General features: G+C 42.6%; 1 protein-coding gene and 1 long non-coding RNA gene across 7 annotated transcripts in view; one reads left to right on the top strand and one right to left on the bottom strand.

Annotated features, from left to right (window-relative positions):
• LOC147026328 (uncharacterized) overlaps positions 1-3543 on the top strand; it is a 79000-nt gene extending 75457 nt beyond the window's left edge. Inside the window, exon 3 of the long non-coding RNA XR_015058288.1 lies at positions 2733-3543. This is a non-coding gene — a long non-coding RNA (uncharacterized LOC147026328). The remainder of the gene's footprint in view (positions 1-2732) is intronic.
• Positions 3544-5498: 1955 nt separating this feature from the next.
• SLC45A3 (solute carrier family 45 member 3) overlaps positions 5499-20388 on the bottom strand; it is a 71917-nt gene continuing 57027 nt past the window's right edge. For all 6 annotated transcript variants that reach the window (XM_085881632.1, XM_085881637.1, XM_085881631.1 and 3 more), the window contains 3 exons: positions 9309-9594; positions 8880-9145; positions 5499-8719 (listed from right to left, as the gene is read on the bottom strand). In XM_085881632.1, the coding sequence (XP_085737758.1) occupies positions 8405-8719; positions 8880-9145; positions 9309-9594 (867 nt within the window). In that variant the 3' untranslated portion in view covers positions 5499-8404. The remainder of the gene's footprint in view (positions 8720-8879; positions 9146-9308; positions 9595-20388) is intronic.

Genomic DNA, 20388 nt, shown 5'->3' with positions numbered 1-20388 from the left:
TTCAACTCGTCCTCGTCCTTTCCTTCATTGGTTTAGCACGTTGCGTGTTGGGTGATTAAAAAGGCCGTTGCTGCTGTAGTTGTGCATTTGGACCGACGGGACCTCTGTAACCATCTGCTCGGGTTACGCACGGGTCGAGCACTGAAATGGCTCGTCCCGTTCGAGCTCCGTTGAGGGTGTGACTTCCTCGGTAGCTCGCCACGTGGGCCTCTAGGTATTTTCAAGTTTGGCAAATAACCCTGTACCACGTGGTTGAATTATTGACGATTCACGGTCCTGTAAGGGACCCGTACCTTTGGAGTTATCCGAGGGTAACGATCTGAATTCCGGGTGTTCGGTGGAGTCGACTCTGCTGCTCCAATTCACGGTCGTGCTCGTCGCCGATACCCGGCTCACAACAGTATATCATCAGAGTAGTTCGTTTGCATATCTTCCAGAAGTAAAAATAATAATAATAATAATATAACCACAAACTATCCAGTAAATTCTGTAAACATATAATTACCTTTCCATCAATTTACTTTACCGAGAAACCTTATCAGTCGTAACAGTTCGTGACTATTATGCTGTCAAAGGAAAATGGGAGAGAAAAAACAACAAAACCCCCCCAAAAAACCCAATTTGAATTCCCTTACAATCGAATTCCCTTGCCAACAAATCAACTTCCAAACGGAATGCAGGACTCCTTACTAATGCTTCCACTATCTTTATATTCACACGTGAGGCATACAAAATAAGGCTCTAACAATGCATTGTGTGAGTGGAAGCATGAAGTTTCATGGCGGTGTATTGTGATGGCAAGTTGTGCTTTCTCTGTGAAGGTGAGCATCACATTGATGACTGTTGATCGTGTATCGAGCCAAAACTTTACTGGACAGAAAGATCTTTGCCAAAGAAAAAGGTCTTTGTTTTGGCTGCCTTGATAAAGGAGAATTAGCCAAGGCATGTCGGCAGAGAAAGGCCTGTACAACGTGCAAAGGATGGCACCCAACTGCTCTTCATGGAGATAACAGACAGATAAGCATGTCACAAAAGAACACTGTTCAGAAAGTAGTATCAAGAGACACCACTGATAAGTTTGGAGACAACTATGTCAATGCTCACAATGAATTGAGTCCTCAGTGACACAGGTCAGAGCAGTAAATGCTCAATGATAGTTCCTGTATGGTTGCACCGTCACAAGCCAGAAGTTGAAAGGTGGATGTATGCATGACTCGACACTCAATCCGAACACCACCTTCATACTTGAGGATACTTCTGCTGCATTGGACTTAAAGAGTACCCCAGTGAATTTAATCCTATCTACAATGTCTGTCAGGGACCATCTGGTACAAAGTCAAAGGATTGATGGCTTGCGGGTTGGAGGCTACAATGGCTGATTGCAGATCTCACTTCCAACGACACTCTCGTGAGATTATGCAAACCAATGTCTCCAATGCCAACACCAGAAGTTGCGAGGAAATGGCCACACCTGTATAAAATTTCTAACGAGCTGGTACTGGTCCAAGAACGAGCTGGTCCAAAATGCTGAAGTTGGTCTCCTTATTGGTTATAACTGTGCAAGGGCTTTAACACCTCCAGACATAAGTCCTCCCACTAACAAGCCATGTGGTCAGAGAACTGATCTGGGTTGGGGAAGAGTAGGAATTGTGGACCCAAGTGCTCTAGACACTGATGATATTGGAGTGAGTAATCGCTTTCTCTCAAGATGAGCATTATCAGAGCTACCATTATCTGGTAAAGCATGCGAAAGAGAGTATATAGAGGTTGTACTCTGTTCAAGAGCCAAGATGCCAACTTGTACTCCCATAAGCGATGGAGAAGAATTCAGTACCTGGCAAACCAGTCTTGGACAAGATGGAAGAAAGAATACCTTCAGAGCATAACTTCAAGACAGAAGAAGACTGCTCCTCACTGCAATTTGCAGATTGGAGATGTGTTACTGATGAAAGTCAAAAACTTGACACGTAACTATTGGCAGTTAAGCTGAGTTATGGAGACCTGCCTGGATGAAGACCAGCATGCCCACAAAGTTCGGCTGACCATTGGTAACAGATGGCAGAATGCGAAAGGTCTCCATCTCACTTGAATGACCGATACACAAGCTTGTGTAAATCTATGAAAATGATTGTTGTCCTTAAAGTATATTGTGCCTGTTAGAAATTGGAGAAGCTAATTTGAGGTATTTCATGTCAGTCATGACATTTGTCAGTTAGTAAAGATTTTCAATACCATTAATGTTCTGAACAGAGTTTGGAGCGAAGGTTCTGGGCATAGCTCAGAACAGATGCAGATGCATTCTGGGAAGCCAAAAGCTTGAGCTATCTGCGAAGCTTACAGCTGCTGCAAGCTTGCTTCCCTGTGAAGCTTACATTGTGTTGTAAAGCATTATACTGCGTTGTAAGGTTCATATCGAGCCACAAAAGGCCATCAGTGTGACCGGGCCCATTCTACGTTTTATCTACTAACAAGCACTACTTGTCAAGGAGGATTAAAGTGGTCAGTATATCTCTCTATGTAGCTAATTGTAAGACTACACATAGTGAGAAAGATTGTAATGTATTTTGTATGCGTTTTCATGTAAGCGTATTGCATGTCACGCATATTCGTGCCATTTGCAGAACGTATTTGGACACCATTTGAGGTCTGTTTCCTGTTTGTTTGATTTATAGTGGAACTGTTATGCATTTCTGAAGCATTGTTGTCACAAAACATCATTCCTTCCTTTGCAGTTTTACGAAGCAATTAAACAACTCTAAGTTTCTTTGGGAATGAATAAACGGCCGAAGACTTCTGTATAAACACTACTCCTTATGTCCATATCTGCATACGATCTCCCACGAACCTGCGATACTATGGTTACGAAACCTTAATGGCAGATTCGCGCTTTCTGCCGTTAAAATTCCATTGGAAGCATATTTATCCATGTCCTCTGTTACATTTGCTTTTCTGTGAAACATGTATTTGCTTTCATGATGTCAATGTGCTATGTTGTAGATAAAGTAACAAAGACTATGTAATTACCTGGAAATGTCACATAACTTCCAGAGAAACTTAAATGCATGAAGTACAACATGATTGATACCTTTTACACATTCTGATTTAACTCAACTTAAAAAATACGAAAGAACATGGCTTTGCATGTAAGAGGGCATTAAAGTAACCTGTGGCACCATTTAAGGACACTGGCAATTTTAGGAATGCAGTTTATCCTCATCAGCGCTAGGAATATGCAGGAGTAACTGGTCGCTCTGGGGAGTTGTTTGACCTTTCGTACTGCTGAAAGCCTGGTTTATTTTCTTTGGATGATGAGTAATAGTTTGTGATTTTCTGTCATTGGCTGACCTTAGTTCGACTTTGCTTGGACCACTTGGAGCTTAATCCTGTTTGACTCTCCTTTACATTTCCCATTGGATGGACCTGAATTTCACCCCAGATTAGAAGCCTTGAGCAAGCTACTTTTCCAAAACAAAGGCTGACCACAGCTATTTCTATCTTACCCTCTGTATCCCCACTTGTACTTGCTTGTGTATAAAAAGGCTCAGACTCGAGCTTTTAGGCAGAGTTCATTGAATGGTATTCTTTGTTCTTTCTCTGTACGTACATATTGTTACGGGGCCGGGGGGGGTCGACAGTGAGCACGACCGCAAGATGGAGCCGCGAGCCGGTTCGACCAATCGCCCGGAACGTAAAGGTCGTCACCCCGGATAACTCCGGAACTGACGGGTCCCCTATCGGACCGATCTTCGCCAATGGATAGGCCACGTGGGGTAGGGTCGATTGCCAACTTCAATTTACCTAAGTACCCACGTGGTCCGACTACCGGGGAAGTTCACCCTCGACCGACTTTGTCCGAATTGAGTCGCTATCGCCGACTCGGATCCGGCGTAACCGAGCGGAATTACCAAAGTCGGGCCGGACCAACTGAACAAGTTACCAACACTAATCCTCAAACACACATCATGTCGAGCCAATGGAAGAAACACAAAACGAGCTGATACGTTTAACAATCGGGGTTTATTTATACAGTAATAATGGGGAACTAGGGAACACAAAAGAGCAGCACTATACCGACTATATGAAATGCAATGCAATCATTTACAGCACCCAAAGCACTTAACAGTTCTCTACTTGTTAGGCGGACCCACGGACACACGTATGCACACACACACCCAAGAAATGGTGGCTGATGCCTTTAATAAGGACTTCAGCTCGGAGGGACAGATGAGCTGAAACCCAGAACCTATCTCAAACCTCTCCACCTCGTGTGGTCTTCAAGCTGTTCGGACCCGGGCTCCAGCGAGGGTGAGCTGGATCCAATCGCCGTGAACCGCGATCCTTCCCGAACTCCAGCAGATCCCCTCGCGCTCCGGACCACGTGCTGGTGAGACGAAATACCGAGCCTTCCCGAAGATGCGTCGCTTTCCAAGTAGAGCCAGCCGAACCAAGATGAGGCCACGAAGCAGAACAAAGGCCGAACCAAGATAACTCAGAACCAGCACGACCCTTTGAACCACCGACTGTACAGCCAACTCGAAGAAGCAACAGCAGAACAACCTCGAACCAACTCGACCACCCTTGAACCAGGCCGACACTCCTCGACCACCAGGCCAAAGAAGAACGACAACCCGAACCAACTCCTCTGATGAACAACTCTCAAACAAGAACCAAGAACAAGGCCCCCCCAACAAGACCCCAGAACCAACTCAAGCCAAGCAGTGTCCCTTTTTTATCCCTATCTGCCCCCTCCCCCGCTCCGGCATGACTCATGCCTCCGTGCGCCATCCCCCACACAACCGCAGGTGGGAGGGAATTGTTTACGTCATTGCATCACGGGACGGGAGGGTTCTTCTTCCTCTTTGCAGAGGAGGGGGAGGGTCGTTCTTTGTGTTCTGATCGAACCCTAACTATTAAAATGAATCACAGTGCATTTAATCAATTTTTACCCATTAAACAATGGAAGGTGAGCTATCTATAGAACATGTACTTACCGAGATAACTGAGCTAAAGGACCTGAATGATGAGTGTGATAATGGTTTCCAGATTCGCAACAATATTAAAGATTCTGCTTTGCTGCGCTGAACATAATTGGACCTTGAAGCTTTCACCACGACAGCCAACTTCCAAGCAGATGGAAGATGAATGACCTCGTGCTAACGATAGACCAGAATGTTTGTGAAATACAACATGCCATCCTTTAATGAAACCTGTCAGCAACGTGACCGAAAAACATCACATATAATAGTTAGAGCATCCGTTCCGAGTCTGGGAGGTCAGTGGTTCACACCCCAGCTGAGACGCACTGAATACTTCAAAAATGGTACGTGCTGCTTCTTTGTTTGATGCACATTTAAAAGGATAGCACAGACAAACAATTCTGTGAAGGCAATAGCAAACCACCCAATAGAGTCCTTGCCAAGAAACTGCTTCAGCAGCACCAAAACTCTGGAAAGATTATGGTACATCAAAATCATCATGTATGAACAAAACAACACAAGTTAACAGCAACGGTGTTTATTTTTATAAAACACTTCATCAATGTTTATTTCTTTGTTGGCGTTGAAACCATGGAATGTAACTGCATAGTTTTTTTTATTTCAGATCTCTTTGTGCAGGAAAAAGAGGAATAATAAATTTTTTTTTTAAGTACAACAAGCTAAAAAGAGAAAAACCGTTTCTACTCATTTAAAGCACATTTGAATGTCCAAAGCAAAAAGAGTGAACTTCTGGACTTACAATGGATGGAAAAATAAAATTCATCATCGGAAGACGGTTTGAAGACGGTCCTTTCAAGAAAAGTTGATCATAGATTTATTATACGTTTGCAGCTTTTGCACAACGGCAAGAGAAAAGTCCATTGTAAAAATAGAATACAAAATCCCCTGCACATGCATTACGTTGGACAAAAACAGCAGACAAAAAAAATGTTCAGAAATTCAAAACAGGAACTTACCAACAGATAAAACCGAGACCAATCGAGTACATGAAAACATTCCAAAACAACGACAGACATGAGGAGGGAAGTTTGTGGCAGTATTGGCTGAATGGGCATCAAAATGTACACCTTCGAAAACTCTTTTTTTTTTAAAGATCAATGGAGGTTCATCACAGCATTTTAATCCCATTAATCACAATACCACATGAGCTTTGGTTCCACTTAAGAGCTAAGCAGATAGCAGGTGTTCGGTAACATCTCTAAACAATGCTCCGAACCATTAACCGTTATTTCATCGTTGGATCTGAAGAACTTCAAAAGTTATATTTCCATTTCTGCTTTTTAGGTGGTGTTTACAGACAAATCATCAGGCAGGCCCACCACGTCGAGAGTTTGTCATAAAAAAGGGGTTTGCAATGTATGGCAGGTAAGAGTAAATACACCCTACGTGAAAGCTATTCACATCCTCAAATGAAAGCCTGGCTGACTGATAAAATTGTCGCTTTGGGTTTCCATTGAGACTGCACAGAAGACCGTAAAAGCTATTAAAACACAGTTTGTATTGCAGGTTAATTAAAGAATGCACTATTACAAAGACTATAAACATGTTTGATCATAAGATTGCACTCAGTCAAAAGCTAAATTCCTGACGAAGTCCAAAACGGGTTTCGATTAAAAATAAAATCCTTCACCTAATTTATTAATCGACGGACGACGTAAAGCATTTTCTTTAACAGGAAGTAAAAATAAACAAGAATCCTGGAAATGTTACGAGAACTGCACTTGTGTGGGTATGGCATCATTTTGTAGAGGAAGACAAATACAATATCATTGAAATGATTCAAAATAAATACCTCCATGTACAACATTACATGCAAGTAGATAACTTTAAATGCACAAGCATTTCAGTTAAAATACACACGCATAGTGCGTGTACAATGACAAAAAGACAGGAAGAGACAAGTATGATCTGTTCCAGCAGTTTGAATATACTTTGGCTGTTGGCACAATTTTTCAGCTCATAACCTTCAATTTCATAGTGACATCAATGTAAAGGAATGCAGATTGTCCCGAATAAAATACAACAAAATAATTATCTTATTAAAGTGGCACAACTACCTCAGAAGCAGGATATGGCTGAAAAGAACAGCTGGTTGAGAAGTACCCCCTATAACTACAAAGTCCACAACCATAAGGATGACTACGTGAATGATTCCCAAACTTCTTGGGTGTGGGGACTCCTTCCGAACACTCAAAACATTATGTGGACCACCATGTGTGACCGTCCTAGTGACAAAATTTATGATACAAACAGGATGAACCACAGCCTTGGATGAAATGTTGCTTCTGATGTGCTGTGAGTTACAACCTGTGATGTCATTTGTGGATGCAAGGAGACTCATGTTACTTTCTCTTCCACTGCATACTGCTGCCGATGGCCGCACAGACCCCAAAGGGTCTGTAGACCACAGGTTTGGGGAACCACTGGCATCGATAAAGCTGCTTTCTGACTTTGTATATAAACAAGAAATTTTTGTCTCAGAGATTGGGAAACTACACCACATCATGGTGGTGTATTCATTTTGACAATCACACAAACACCAGTGAAAAAGGGTGGATACATAAGGAATCAAAATCAAAATATGAACCCTAAACGCAAAATCTATCCTGCAGCAAAATTCACAACCAAAAGATGCACGTGAGCCTTCCCAGCAGTGAGATTTTTTTTTCTTAAACATGTAAACACAATTATGTACCTTAAAAGAAACAGTTATCGTCAAGTTTTATACATGAGAAGAGCGTATCGTACTTTGCATATTGTTATGTGCAAAATGGTCAATGCAGCAAAATGTAGGCTTTTCTTCCAATTGGCTGTGTAGGTACATCATTTTATACTAGGCACTTAAATTCATCCAGACATCACACTCGTGCAGCTCAGTGTAGCCTGCTTAAGCCACATTGCTGGGAAAAAAAGGGAATGTGAGCTGAAGAAAAAGGCAGCCAGAAGGAGCGAAAGAGAGGGAGAGAGATAGAGATACAGAGACAGAGACAGAGAGAGACAGAGACAGAGATAGAGACAGAGACGGGGAGTTTGGTGGAGAGATATAGAGAGGGAGAGAAAGTATTGGATGGCAAAAGAGCGGTGGTCGTAAAACAAGAGGAGGTAGAAAAGGTCAGAAAGGGGTGCAGAAAAAGAAAACATTGTATGCAAGAAACACCAAAAGCATTACATCTTAAGAGTAGACGGATAAATAATTTATTGATCAAAAAGCTGTCGGTAAAATCAGATTATCAGACCAATTAATTTATGTAGTTTCCCCTTCATGTTGAAGGCAATGATTCGGTTAATAATTAGTCTTTTTTTTTTTTGCAAAAGAAAGTGCTCACATTATCACACGAGGAGGTTGAAGAGAGACCAAAGAGCAGCAAGGAAAGAAGGAAGGCAGTTTTGGTGCCCATTTCCATTGCTTAGAGTCGATGACGCAAGCTGTCAAGCTCTTTATGGTCAAAGGCAACATGTGTGGAAAAGAAAATTGACACGAAGCCCAGCAGACTCGCACAAGTGACATAGGCTCTGACAGAGTGGCTGAGTTCCACAATTGTGCCCATGCACAATGAAGGCACAATTTGAGACAGAAGACAAGCACTGTCCAGAATTGCGAGGTCGAGGCAGATACCACGCTCAGCCAGGTTCTCTTTGGCTGGCAAAAGTTCAGGCCGAAGTGGGCCTGCTGACTGCTTCACCATACAGCTGTTTGCATGTGCCTTATGTCGCTTGATTACCTAAAACAAAAGGACAGGGTTAAGTATAATTCCATTGATTCAACTAACATTTTTACGAACTGAGGACGAGGAAATAAAATAGGTGAACATTTGGTAAGATCAATTCAACACCACTTCACATCTCCATAATGACTTCCTCATCGATGCACGGCACACTTACTTCCTTTTCCTGGTGATAAAGAGTTGCGAGAATGTAAGGAATAGTCTGCACAGTGGCCAGGGTAAAGCCAGTTAGTGCAGCCATGGCAGTGACAAGCGGCACGCTTGGGGTGAAGCACATCACCAGCATGGCTACCGTGAAGCAGACGAGGCCTGCCAGGTACACCTTGCGGTTACCAAAACGGGTTATCAACCGGTCCATAGCGGCGGAGCAAAACATCGCAGTGGAGGACTGTAAGAAGAGTCCCCAGCTGCCCATTCGCACTCCTGAGGAAAAGTTTCAAAATGGAGAGGGAATGGGTGGGTGATAGGAATACAAGGAAACAAAGACAATCATGTGAGGGTAATTCCATGGTCATGTTTAATGCTTAGCTTAATGCATGCATGGTCAAAAATATTTCGAGAACACAAGGCAGCAAAAAGTGTTCACCTTCATCAAATTGATAACGGGGTGCTGAACCAATGGTGGCACTGGGAACACCTCCATAAAGCCCTTCACCCATAAAGTCAGTGTAGAATAGCATGAATGTCTCCAAAGCCATCCAGGAAGAAAGCTGAGCAAGGAAGAGGCGCAGCAGTACACTTGGCATATGGATGTAACTCCCATACACCTCAGCCAATAGACACAAAGTGCTTGTGCAATGCTTTTGTGGTGTTGAAGGTAGGCTGGCTTTGGATCCACAACAGCAAAAAGAGGGAATCCAGGGTGATAGGTGCTGAAAGCATAAACAACAGGGAAAAACGTAAATAAAATAAGAACCGTACACAAACTATTCACTCAATATCGTAACAATCACGAAGCACTGGCTGGATTAGCAATACTAGTACGTGCCCGTAAAAAAAAAAAATAATAATAATAATAATAATAATAAATAAACCACACAGGCCGTTTCTTCGCTCTCACGTGCCCGTACGTGCGTGACCCGGAAGTTCGATATTATTCGCAGTTACGATTATTGGCAATTTATTTTTAATACCCAATTATTCAATTAGCACCAACGTATTTTACCTTTTCGCAATGTCGTGGCAAGGAAAAACAAAAAGAGAAGAGAAGAGAGAGAAAAAATTTACTTCCTGGTTCGGAGCATACCAGCACTCTGATGTTCCCGAAATTTATACACCGTCTAATATGAAAACAATCATAACTTGGGCCATTGTGTTTATCTATAAATGCGCATAAGAAATTGAGAAATTATTAGAATACACGAAGTCATCACTCTCCGGAAGCCCGTACGTTGTAACCCGTAATGGGGAACGTGGCTGTGCTTCCCTTCCCCATCGGCCACGCCCACGCAACAACGTGTCTTGCCATTGGTTGGTAAATAAATGGCCATAACTTGGGAAGCACTTGTCCGATTAATATCAAACCTTGAAAAGGCACATCCTCAGGTCCCCAGCAATATACCTGGCAAGTTTCAATTAGATCGGACCAGAGGTTGGCGAGAAACAGCGGACACACACACACACACACACATACATACACACACACGCACACACACACACACACACACACACACACACACACACACACACACACACACACACACACACACACACACACACTCACACACACACACACACACACACACACACACACACACACACACACACACACACACTGCTGGAATTATAGATTGTTGCGGTTCTGCGAAACTGCCACTACGCCGAGGCAAAAGGTACACAACATGCAGCAGTTCCAAGACAGTTATTTAATTAGTGCTCATTTTAGATAGCCCTTCCCTTATGTGTAGAGGGTTTATGTGACAATATGCAACATTTCATACACTATCAAGATTCCTTTGTTACTCTAGTAGCCCTGCGCTCAATCTCGTAGCCCTGCGCTGAACCCTCTCCATGGCATCTATGTCCAAGGGCTTGAGGTACAAGGAAATTTAACACAGGTGGAGGCCATTCAGCCCATCATGCCTGCATGAACACCATACTAATTTATCAACACAAGATCCTAGGAAGAAAATACAAAAAAAAATGTTTTTAATTAATAAACTAAATATTTTTGTTTGTTTGTTTGGTTTTTTTTTCTTTCCCTGAGGGGAGAGGGCATGGGCTTGGTTAAAAACACACATCAACCACACAACGCCCTTTGACAAGACTCCCACCAACAGTACTACGTACACATGCACACAATCACCCATCAATGCTCAAACGACCGAAAAGTCCTGTCAACATCCCCATACCCCTCCATCTCCATCACTTCCAGGTACCCATCTAATTCTAATTTAAGCTTATCTACTTTTTGTGCTGCCACTACCTTTCCAGGGAAACCATTCCATTCATTTACAACTCTCCGAGTAAAAGTCCCCTGCCGAACTACCATCTTCACTCTCCTCTTCTATACTCTCAGGTTATGGCCCCTGGTCCAATCACTGTCTGCTCTGTTGAATAATTCATCTGCACTTATTTTATGTACACCTTTGATTATCTTAACCATCTCTATCAGATCTCCTCATAACCACCTCCTTTCTAGTGTATAAGGCCCTGTCTCCTTCAGCCGCTCCTCATCGCTGAGTCCAGCAAGGCCCGGAATCAATCTTGTAGCCCTGCGCTGAACCCTCTCTTGGCATCGATGTCCTTCCACAATTGTGGTGACCAGAACTGCACACAATATTCTAGATATGGCCTCACTAAATTCCTGTACAATGTTAAAACACCACCTCTTTTGATTTATAAATGATCTTCCTCCTTATACAGCCTAAAACCCTGTTTGCTTTACCTATGGCTGCCTGGCACTGTGCTGCTTGCTTACCTCCCATATCTATTACCACCCTCAGATCCTTCTCCTGTGTGACATGCTCCAAAATTACACCCTTGCATCCTGTAATCTCTATTTTCATTGTTCTTTCCCATCCTCAACACCTTACACTTGCTCAGGTTAAATTCCATCTGCCAATCTTTTGCCCAATCTATGTAAGTATCAATACTTTCCTGATGCTGATCACCACTCCCTCTACTATCCACCTTCCCTCCAAGCTTTGTGTCATCTGCAAATTTGGAAAGCTTACTCTTTACCCCATTATCCAAATCATTTATGTAAATACTGAACAGTAATGGTCCGAGTACTGATCCCTGAGGTAGCCCACTACTTACATCTTCCCAGCAAGACATCCTCTGACTCACAGCCACATTTTGCTTCCCATCACGAAGCCAGTTTGCAATCCAATGAGCTACCTGACCAGCCACTCCACAAGCCCTCACTTTGGTTAAGCACCTCACTTTGTAGTGTTTTTGGTAGTGTTTTTGCAGTCAACCTCAAACTACACTTTGGTTGTGTTTTTCTTTCCATTCTTTACATTATTTTGCTTTGCTGTACACAACCTTTCTTCATGCATGCATACACACCAAGGACCATAATAACAGAGGCAGTTCATATGCATGCATGCACCATTTCCCATTCAAACTGCGTGCCATTAAACAGACGTTCCACCTCAGACTTCACCACACTCGAACCCCAACGTTGCAACATTTCATGCACCATCAAGATTCCTTTATTAAAATCAAGTCAGGTCAGGTCAGATATGGGAGCATGCGCCAGAGCAGCGCGTCACTGCATCCACTTTCCGCCAGTACTCCAGGGGCCTCCATCTGGCCATCCCCCAGTCAAATGCCTGGCCCATCCCCATCTCCTTGAGATGCCGATCAACCTGCTGCAACCACGAGGCATGTGGTCGGCCCATTGGCCTCCTGCACTCACGAGACTCCCTCGCTGAGAGAATCTGGTGAGCAGGATCAGCGTCAGGAAAACGAGCCACATGTCCATACAGCCGCAGCTGACGCTCATGGACTGTGCAGGTAACAAATCTCATTTGAGTCTCTCTCAGCAACCGCTCGTTGGACACAAAGTCTGACCAGCGATAGCCAAGGATTCTCCTAAGAGACCTGGTACCAAAGGAATTAAGTCTCCATCTCAGATCCTTGGTCAGAGTCCAAGTCTCGCATCAATAGAGCAAGACTGGAAGCACCACGGACCTGAAGACTCGGACTTTCATCCTCCCGCACAGGTACCGGCAGCGCCACACCCCATTATCCAGTGAATCCATGACTCCCCAGACCCGACCCAGACGTCTATTGACCTCTGACTCACAGCCAGGAGAGACATGAATATCACTGCCAAGGGAAGTGAATCTCTCCACGGTCTCAACATCCTCACCGCAAACAGGCACAGACAGGACAGCAGCATCCAAGATGTCATTGAAAGCCTGGATCATAGTTTTGACCCAGGAAACCCATAATCCCAGCGGCTCCGACTCCTCATTCAGCACCTCGAGGGCCCCCAAAAGCATATCTAAAGTCGCCATAAAGATGACTGCATCATCTGCGAAATCAAGGTCAGAGATCTTGACATTCCCAATCGATGCACCGCAGCTTGATCTCTCCGACATCCTCCCTAGAATTCAGTCTATACAAGTGCTGAAAAGTGTGGGGGCCAGTAAACACCCCTGACTAACTCCAGTGACAACTGGAAATAAGTCGGAGATGGTACCACCACATCTCACAGCACTCTCAGTACCAGAATAGACTTCAGACATCAGATCGATCAGTTTTGGTGGCACCCCACGAAGACCAAGAATCCTCCAGAGGACATCCTGATTCACTGAATCGAACGCTTTACAGAGATCAACATAGGCTGCAAGCAGTCCCTGCCAAAACTCTCGTCTACGTTCAGTGAGGACCCGAAGAGCAAGGATACGGTCAATCGTTGACCTCTTTGGTGTAAAGCCCGACTGCTCTCGACGCTGGTGCTCAAGCAGATGGACGCTGGTGCTATTAAAATCACCACACCATTAGACCACAACCCAAGCTCGCTTATCTTCGCTATTAACATCCACAACCACTACACCATAACTCACTGCTACGCTGCCACTACAAATGACTCAACCACAGTCACTACCACCGATGATTACCACCACTCCCTTTTGGACCAACAGGGAACAGGCGTACCATAGTATATACTCCGGTCGACGTTCTAGCATCTAACTTGGAGCGCAAGAATGAGACTCCATTTAACATGTGGCTAGCCCGAGCGCTCCTCTCAATTATGGCCCTCATTGGGTGTCCACCACATGTTCATGGCCAGAAAGCACAACCGAATACCCCGGTACCCTGTTAATCTCAGAGATGGATCATGTGGCAGAGCGCGGAGCAACCCTGGCCATTTCCGCCGTCAAACTTCACATGGGTGGAGCTTGCGCCGGGGTAATAGTCTGTACACCAATGAGGGCACTGGAGAACACCCATCACTCTGCCTAACAAGCTCCTGGGAGCCACCCCCCCCCCCCCCACCAGGTGAACATTAAAAACAAATTAAATTTTAAAAGGACTTAGTTCTCTGGCATTCTTGTTGTTGGGGTGACTGTGTGGTGAGGAACAGAGCTTGATGGGGTGAGCAGAATGGAGCGGAACAGTGCCTACGGAGCGGAGTGCGGAATGAGCAGAAATCTCTCTGAAGAGAGATGTTGTCCAGAGGCACTCGGATCCATTATTTAATTAGCAGTTTAATGGCTTTCCTATCGAAATATAGATGGAGAACATCACGAGAATTCTGGAGCATTCGATTTATATCCAATGGGCCACAAATGGAGTATTCATGTGAAAGTATTTCACGAACAATAACGAGTGAAATGCGACGCAAATACTGGATGGGTTACCCATGCATCTGATATCAAGAGTGGTACACAATGCCAGTTAGGGTTTATATTGATGCCATGATCCCTACAATTGGATGTTTTTGGATGGAAAACAGCTTGCAAAACTTGCTCAATCGATGACATCACAGCAACAGTGTGCCCAGTGGCTGCCAAAAAAAATGTGGGATTTTTTGTGGGAAAATGTGGGATTTCAAAATTTGAATGCAGTTAAAGCTATCAAACTAATTCGGGTGCTCAGATTGTATGGTATCAACATTATAAGCAGTAAACATCCTATATCCACCTATTTGAATTAAAATATATACATAATAACTACTACATGAAGCAATATAGTGTCTGTATGGTTACATCATCTTAGTACATGTATAGCCTCTGGTTGCATAAATATCATGTATACCTCATGATTAGATTAGCATTGATGAAAGCCTTTATACTATTGTACATGTTTCAGTATATATATATATATATATATATATATATATATATATATATATATATATATATATATATATATATATATATATATATATATATATATATATATATATATATATATATATATATATATATATATATATATATATATATATATATATATATATATATAACAGTATATGTAATCTTAATTAAAATGCACAAATTCAGGAGTGTACACAATGCAAATATAACACATTAATATTGGACTTTCAAAACACTTTAGTTTTTTTTATTTAAGATGTTATAACTCAAACTGGTTACATTCTAGAGTACAACTATCAGTGCCAAGTGGGCTTTAGAACATAAAATATAAACAGTATTACTATTATGGAGAAAAAAAATCATAAAATCATTTCCCTAGCATTGAATTATAAATAACATGTGAAAAAAAATCTGTCTTACTTTGGTGAGGGCCTTAATGCTACAAAGTGAAAATAGCCCTATTCATATGCAAAAGAACATAATATATAAATGTGATACCATACATGATGCCAGGTTCAATGGCTGAACAAAGCAAAGTCATCATAGCACCCTTGGAAAAAAACTTTATTACAATGAAACTTATTTACATGGTTTATGATTTAACAGATTAACTCCTTCAAACATATAATACATTAGGACTGTTTCCATTTATTTCCCATCACCACTAACACCATGACCCTGACGTGAGAGGCAGATCACACTGATCACCCACATTTCAATTTTCTTTTTCTGCACTGAGTTTTTTTTTCCAATCTTTCCAAGCTGGAATTGGTTTGTGACAGCTTATTATGTCCTGATTCAAGGAGGGCCTGAGCTGCACAAATTTCTACCATTCTTTGACATTTGATGCCAGAGCTTTCTTCAGATGTTCATTCGCTTCAGCCACAAGTTTATCAGCTGTTTTCAGGTCTAGTTGAAGTCTGTCCTTCTGTTCCCTGAGTTTTTTCTCCTCTTTTTCTTCAGCTTCTTTTTTTAGCTTCTGTTTCTCCATCTCCTGTTTTGCATGTCTATCTGCTTTGTATTTCCTATGTGCTTGGCGCACACTCTCCAGCATCGATTTGGTAACTGGAACTTGGCATGGTTCACCCTTTCCATTATGGGTCACTGCATCTTTAATGGTTCTCAAACCATTCATAGCATTTTCACTCAGATGGGTTCTCTGTGAAGTGACTGTATATTTGTTCAGTGAAAAACCCCTTTCAACATCAGCCTGTCCATGTGATATGGCCAAAACAACTTTCACAAACTGTCCAAGAATGGGGTACTTCTCTTTGCCAGTAGAGGTCTTCACATCCAACACTCTGGCCCAATATCTATCAACTCTCTGATATATGCCTCCTTCCTCCATGAACCAGGATTCATTGATTTCATTCTCAGCCTGGTAAAGCATCCATTCATCACCAATTTGATGTATGTCTTTATCAGAAAAGATGAGGAAATTTCCAGGCAGCTGCTTTGATAGAATCAATTGATTTCTCCTGCTGTCTCATCAGTGGATGTAAGAAACATAATCGCCTCAGCAAAGAATCGGCCAGTGGAAGGCGATTAATCAAATGCTTTGCTACAGCAGCATATGCATCCTTGACATCTGAGAAGAAACCAACTTTATCCAATGGAGTGATGTTCTTCTTTGGCAGAAGCTGTCTTGTTGATTCACCAATGGCAATGCAGTCATTGGATAACATCAGGTCCTTCTTCATAATGTCAGTATCAAGCAAATCTTGGCCTTCTTTGTCTTTTATGACTTCACATTTCAGAAATTTCTTAAGTATGTTCTTCACGAGATCTGAGAGCTCTGAATAAAGGACATGTATGAGTGGCTCTTGAGACTGGAAAAGAGTGAGGAACCCATTAAATGCACTGGTAAGGTACTGCAAGAAGTGCAATCTGAGCAGGGTCAGGTCACACAGCTGTTTACTAACGTCTTTGTATCTCTGACTAGAGATCAGCAGCTTCACATTTTCTTTTGGGAGGAAGACAGTGAAGTACTCAACCAAACTTTTCCATTGCTCTATCACTCTTGCCAATACAGGGCCAATGCTCAACCATCGATTGCTAACATAGCGTAGAAGAACATGGTTCTCCACCTCCATCAAAGCTTGAATTTGGGAGTAGTCCTCTTTACGTGATGCCGTTTGATGGAAGAACTTGAATAGCTGATCAAGAAAACTGTCTCTGCCCCCACGATTCTAGAACACCCATTGCTTTTCCAAATGCATTGTGTACTGTGTGTATGTTGCATGATCCTACATCAACAAGCCCATGGGAACCTGCAGCCTTGCAGTCTGCATCCATTTTTTCCCATAATGCTTTGTTTACATTAGGTCCATCCATTCCCAGCATAATCATGTTTTTAAAATCAAGACCATCTTCTTCCAATGCATCTGAAAGGGTGTCCCTCAGAATTTGAGCTGTTGCATGACCCAACATCTTTGACTTAAGGTAGCGTGTGTCAATCAATCCATCATTCCAAAAACGAATATGGATATCTAGTCATTAGTAGTTTCATCTTACAAGATGGCATAAAATGTAGAAGTGTTCCTAATCTTTGTAACAAGATCTTCATGAAAGAAAGAACCAAGTCCATGTGAGACTACATCTGATACTTTACTTCAGTTAAGTTTCACATCCCTTGCAACATTTCTTGAAATGTTTCAGCTATCTTATCACATGATCTGAAAGATAAATTGTCTTGTGCAACTTTCATGACCCATATAGCTTCTGCTTTTGTAACTTTGTCCTGGTGTGAAAGAGTCCATTTTTGGGATGCTCCAGAGGTTGATGCTTGTGACAAATATACCACACCTGACCCACTTTTCAGCTTTGACTGTCCAGATGCAATTGCAGTTTTAGCCACTCCAATATGCTTTGTTCCTTCAGCATGTCTTTGCAGTTGATAAACACCACCATTGCTAATATCAATGTCTTTCTTGCATAACACTCAATGAGCTTCCTGGTCTGATTTCTTTTGCACCCACTGGCTAAGCGCATGCCCATTCTTGTCCACACTATTCATCCAATTTTCATTAAATTTTGTTGTATGTCGTGGCATTTTGATGAATTAATAATATGTTCTCTTGCTTGTAAAACAGATTCTACAGCTACACCTGTAAGCAGGAAAGCAAATGGGTTAAGGAATTGTATATACATGTATATGCCAAGCAACAATCCAATATACATGCATCATGAACGGGAGAAAGAACACCTTATATGCAAGTTAAATTGTTGTGAATGTTAACATTACATGTACCAGCATTACCAGTATTCCAAATAAGTACCTCAAATGGTACATCTTTAAAAAGCCATTTATAAATATGCAATCACAATATGGTGTTGTCTTACACTTTCTGCATTAAAAAACCATCACAGACACAGTGAACATGATGATGAAGAGAAATGTGTTATTTTATAATAACCATGATATCCATCAATTGTTTATATTTATTACTACAGCAGAAAGATTGAAAGTGCATTAAATGACACCTAAAAAAATGCTCCAGGGGCCAGGGGTGCAAAACCCTGTCAGAATTTTGGGCTCAACAATGTTAAAAAATCTGCTGTAGCCATTACAATTTTTAAAGGTCTGACAAAAATGTGGGATTTTTTCAAAAATGTGGGACACATTTTGAAAAATGTGGGAAATGTGGGACCACTGGGAACCCTGCAGCAACGATTACACATTCCAAGATGGCGACCACGAGTTTCGCTTGCCCCCAATTGAAATGACCAGCATGTACATTCTTTCAGTGTGTGTGTGTGTGTGTGTGCGTGTGTGCATCCTCATAACTTTAAAATCATGAAACCTAGCAGCATGCAACTTTGCATGCATACCAGGGGAACCCCAAAGGAGTGCATGAGTGATAAATGGGTGTTTGGGTTAATTTAAACACCCCTTTTGAAGACAATGGCCTTATTTAATTATATCCATTTATGCGCATCCTTTGACACCTCGCTCTCACTGGGATCTTAATTCACCATTTTATTTGGCCTGCTCAACATTGCCATGAGTTGGAACAGGCCACAAGGGTTTATTCATGATAAAGGGCTCAAAATGTTTTTTGTTTTGTTCCACTTTCCTCACTCATTTCATTGGATGTCTCATCTACATACCAACAAATCGCTGCATACATCGCTTTTGTAAGTGCTATAATTTTCAAATGAGCTCGGAGCGATATCGTGCATTATATTGTTACGTTTGTGGGGGTATATTGAGGAATTTCAGACAAAAGTTAGGATTGAATGGAGTTGTTTGGTCCGTGGACGTGTAGGAGACATCTCGATGCAAATTAAGTGAGGAAACTGTGAGCTGAAGTGTGATGTGTCACCAAACCGGGGGGGGGAGGGGTGTGTGGGGGGTGGTGTGGTGTTAATTCGATTGGGATTAAGGATTGCCCCCTGTGACCTATTCCTACGTTTTTTCATTTGAAAGCTTTTTAGTTTTTATTCCAACAACAACCATAACCACAAGCAAGCCAGATGTGCCGAGCAGGAAAGAGGCCCCGCCTTCCCGGGTTTCGTGTGAGCAAGCCATGCCCCAGAGGTGGACGGTTGTTCGGTGTGACGTCGAAGAGAGATCGAGATCGAGATCGAACACACGAGTTGGGAGTGAGGGACAACTGTGGTCGAGAGAGAGAACATAGCTTGGAGATGGTCTGTAAGAAGAGGGCTTTACGGCTGGCTTTCCTTCAACGCATGAAGAAGATGGCACGATTCTCCTGTTCATGCTGAGGCGAATTGGCTTGCATGGTGGAGCAAGACGCTGGCCATTAACTCTTGGTTGGGTCGTATACGACAGACCTCGAAGCCTCGTGTATATCACCGAAGAGACGGCGAGATTCTGCAAAGCCGTGGCACCGGTGAGGACAATCGACGAAGAAGTTGGATGGCGGTCTCTGAGCCCTGGTGTTGAATGTCGCCTCACAAATTGCCTGATGTACATTTCCCGCTGTGAGAAAGCAGCTTGGCACCATTTTGGGCATGTCTACATATGCAGGACGAAGCCCCTCAATTCCATTTTCCATAAAGCCCATCTCTGGACCAAGCTAAGTGCCAGAATAAAGGGAGGATTTTCTTTTATTTCATTTCCACCTTGCCTGTATTTAAATCTGTGTGTAGAGGCACCTCAACTTCGGTTTAATTTACTTCACATATTATTATTACATTTTGAATTATCCTTGTAAATATTTCCATTGTTATTAAATCCACCGTGTATATTTTAAGTTGCGATGTCTGTATGTTTGTCATGGGGTTAGAATATAAACCCCCTTGTGCATTCATCTGTTCCATCGCTCGCCAGTGCTGAATGTGCCTCCTGTGGGCGCCATGATCTCTGATGATCAATGTGTCTGCCTCCAAAGAAAAACCGCTCTGCTCGGGCTGGCTGGTGTT

The sequence above is a fragment of the Eptatretus burgeri genome, chromosome 5 (assembly GCF_056783735.1).
Source record: "Eptatretus burgeri isolate ZD-2024b chromosome 5, Ebu_testis_v1, whole genome shotgun sequence".
Taxonomy (NCBI): domain Eukaryota; kingdom Metazoa; phylum Chordata; class Myxini; order Myxiniformes; family Myxinidae; genus Eptatretus; species Eptatretus burgeri.
Note: the sequence above shows the minus strand (reverse complement) of the source record. Positions and strands in the feature narration are given on the sequence as shown.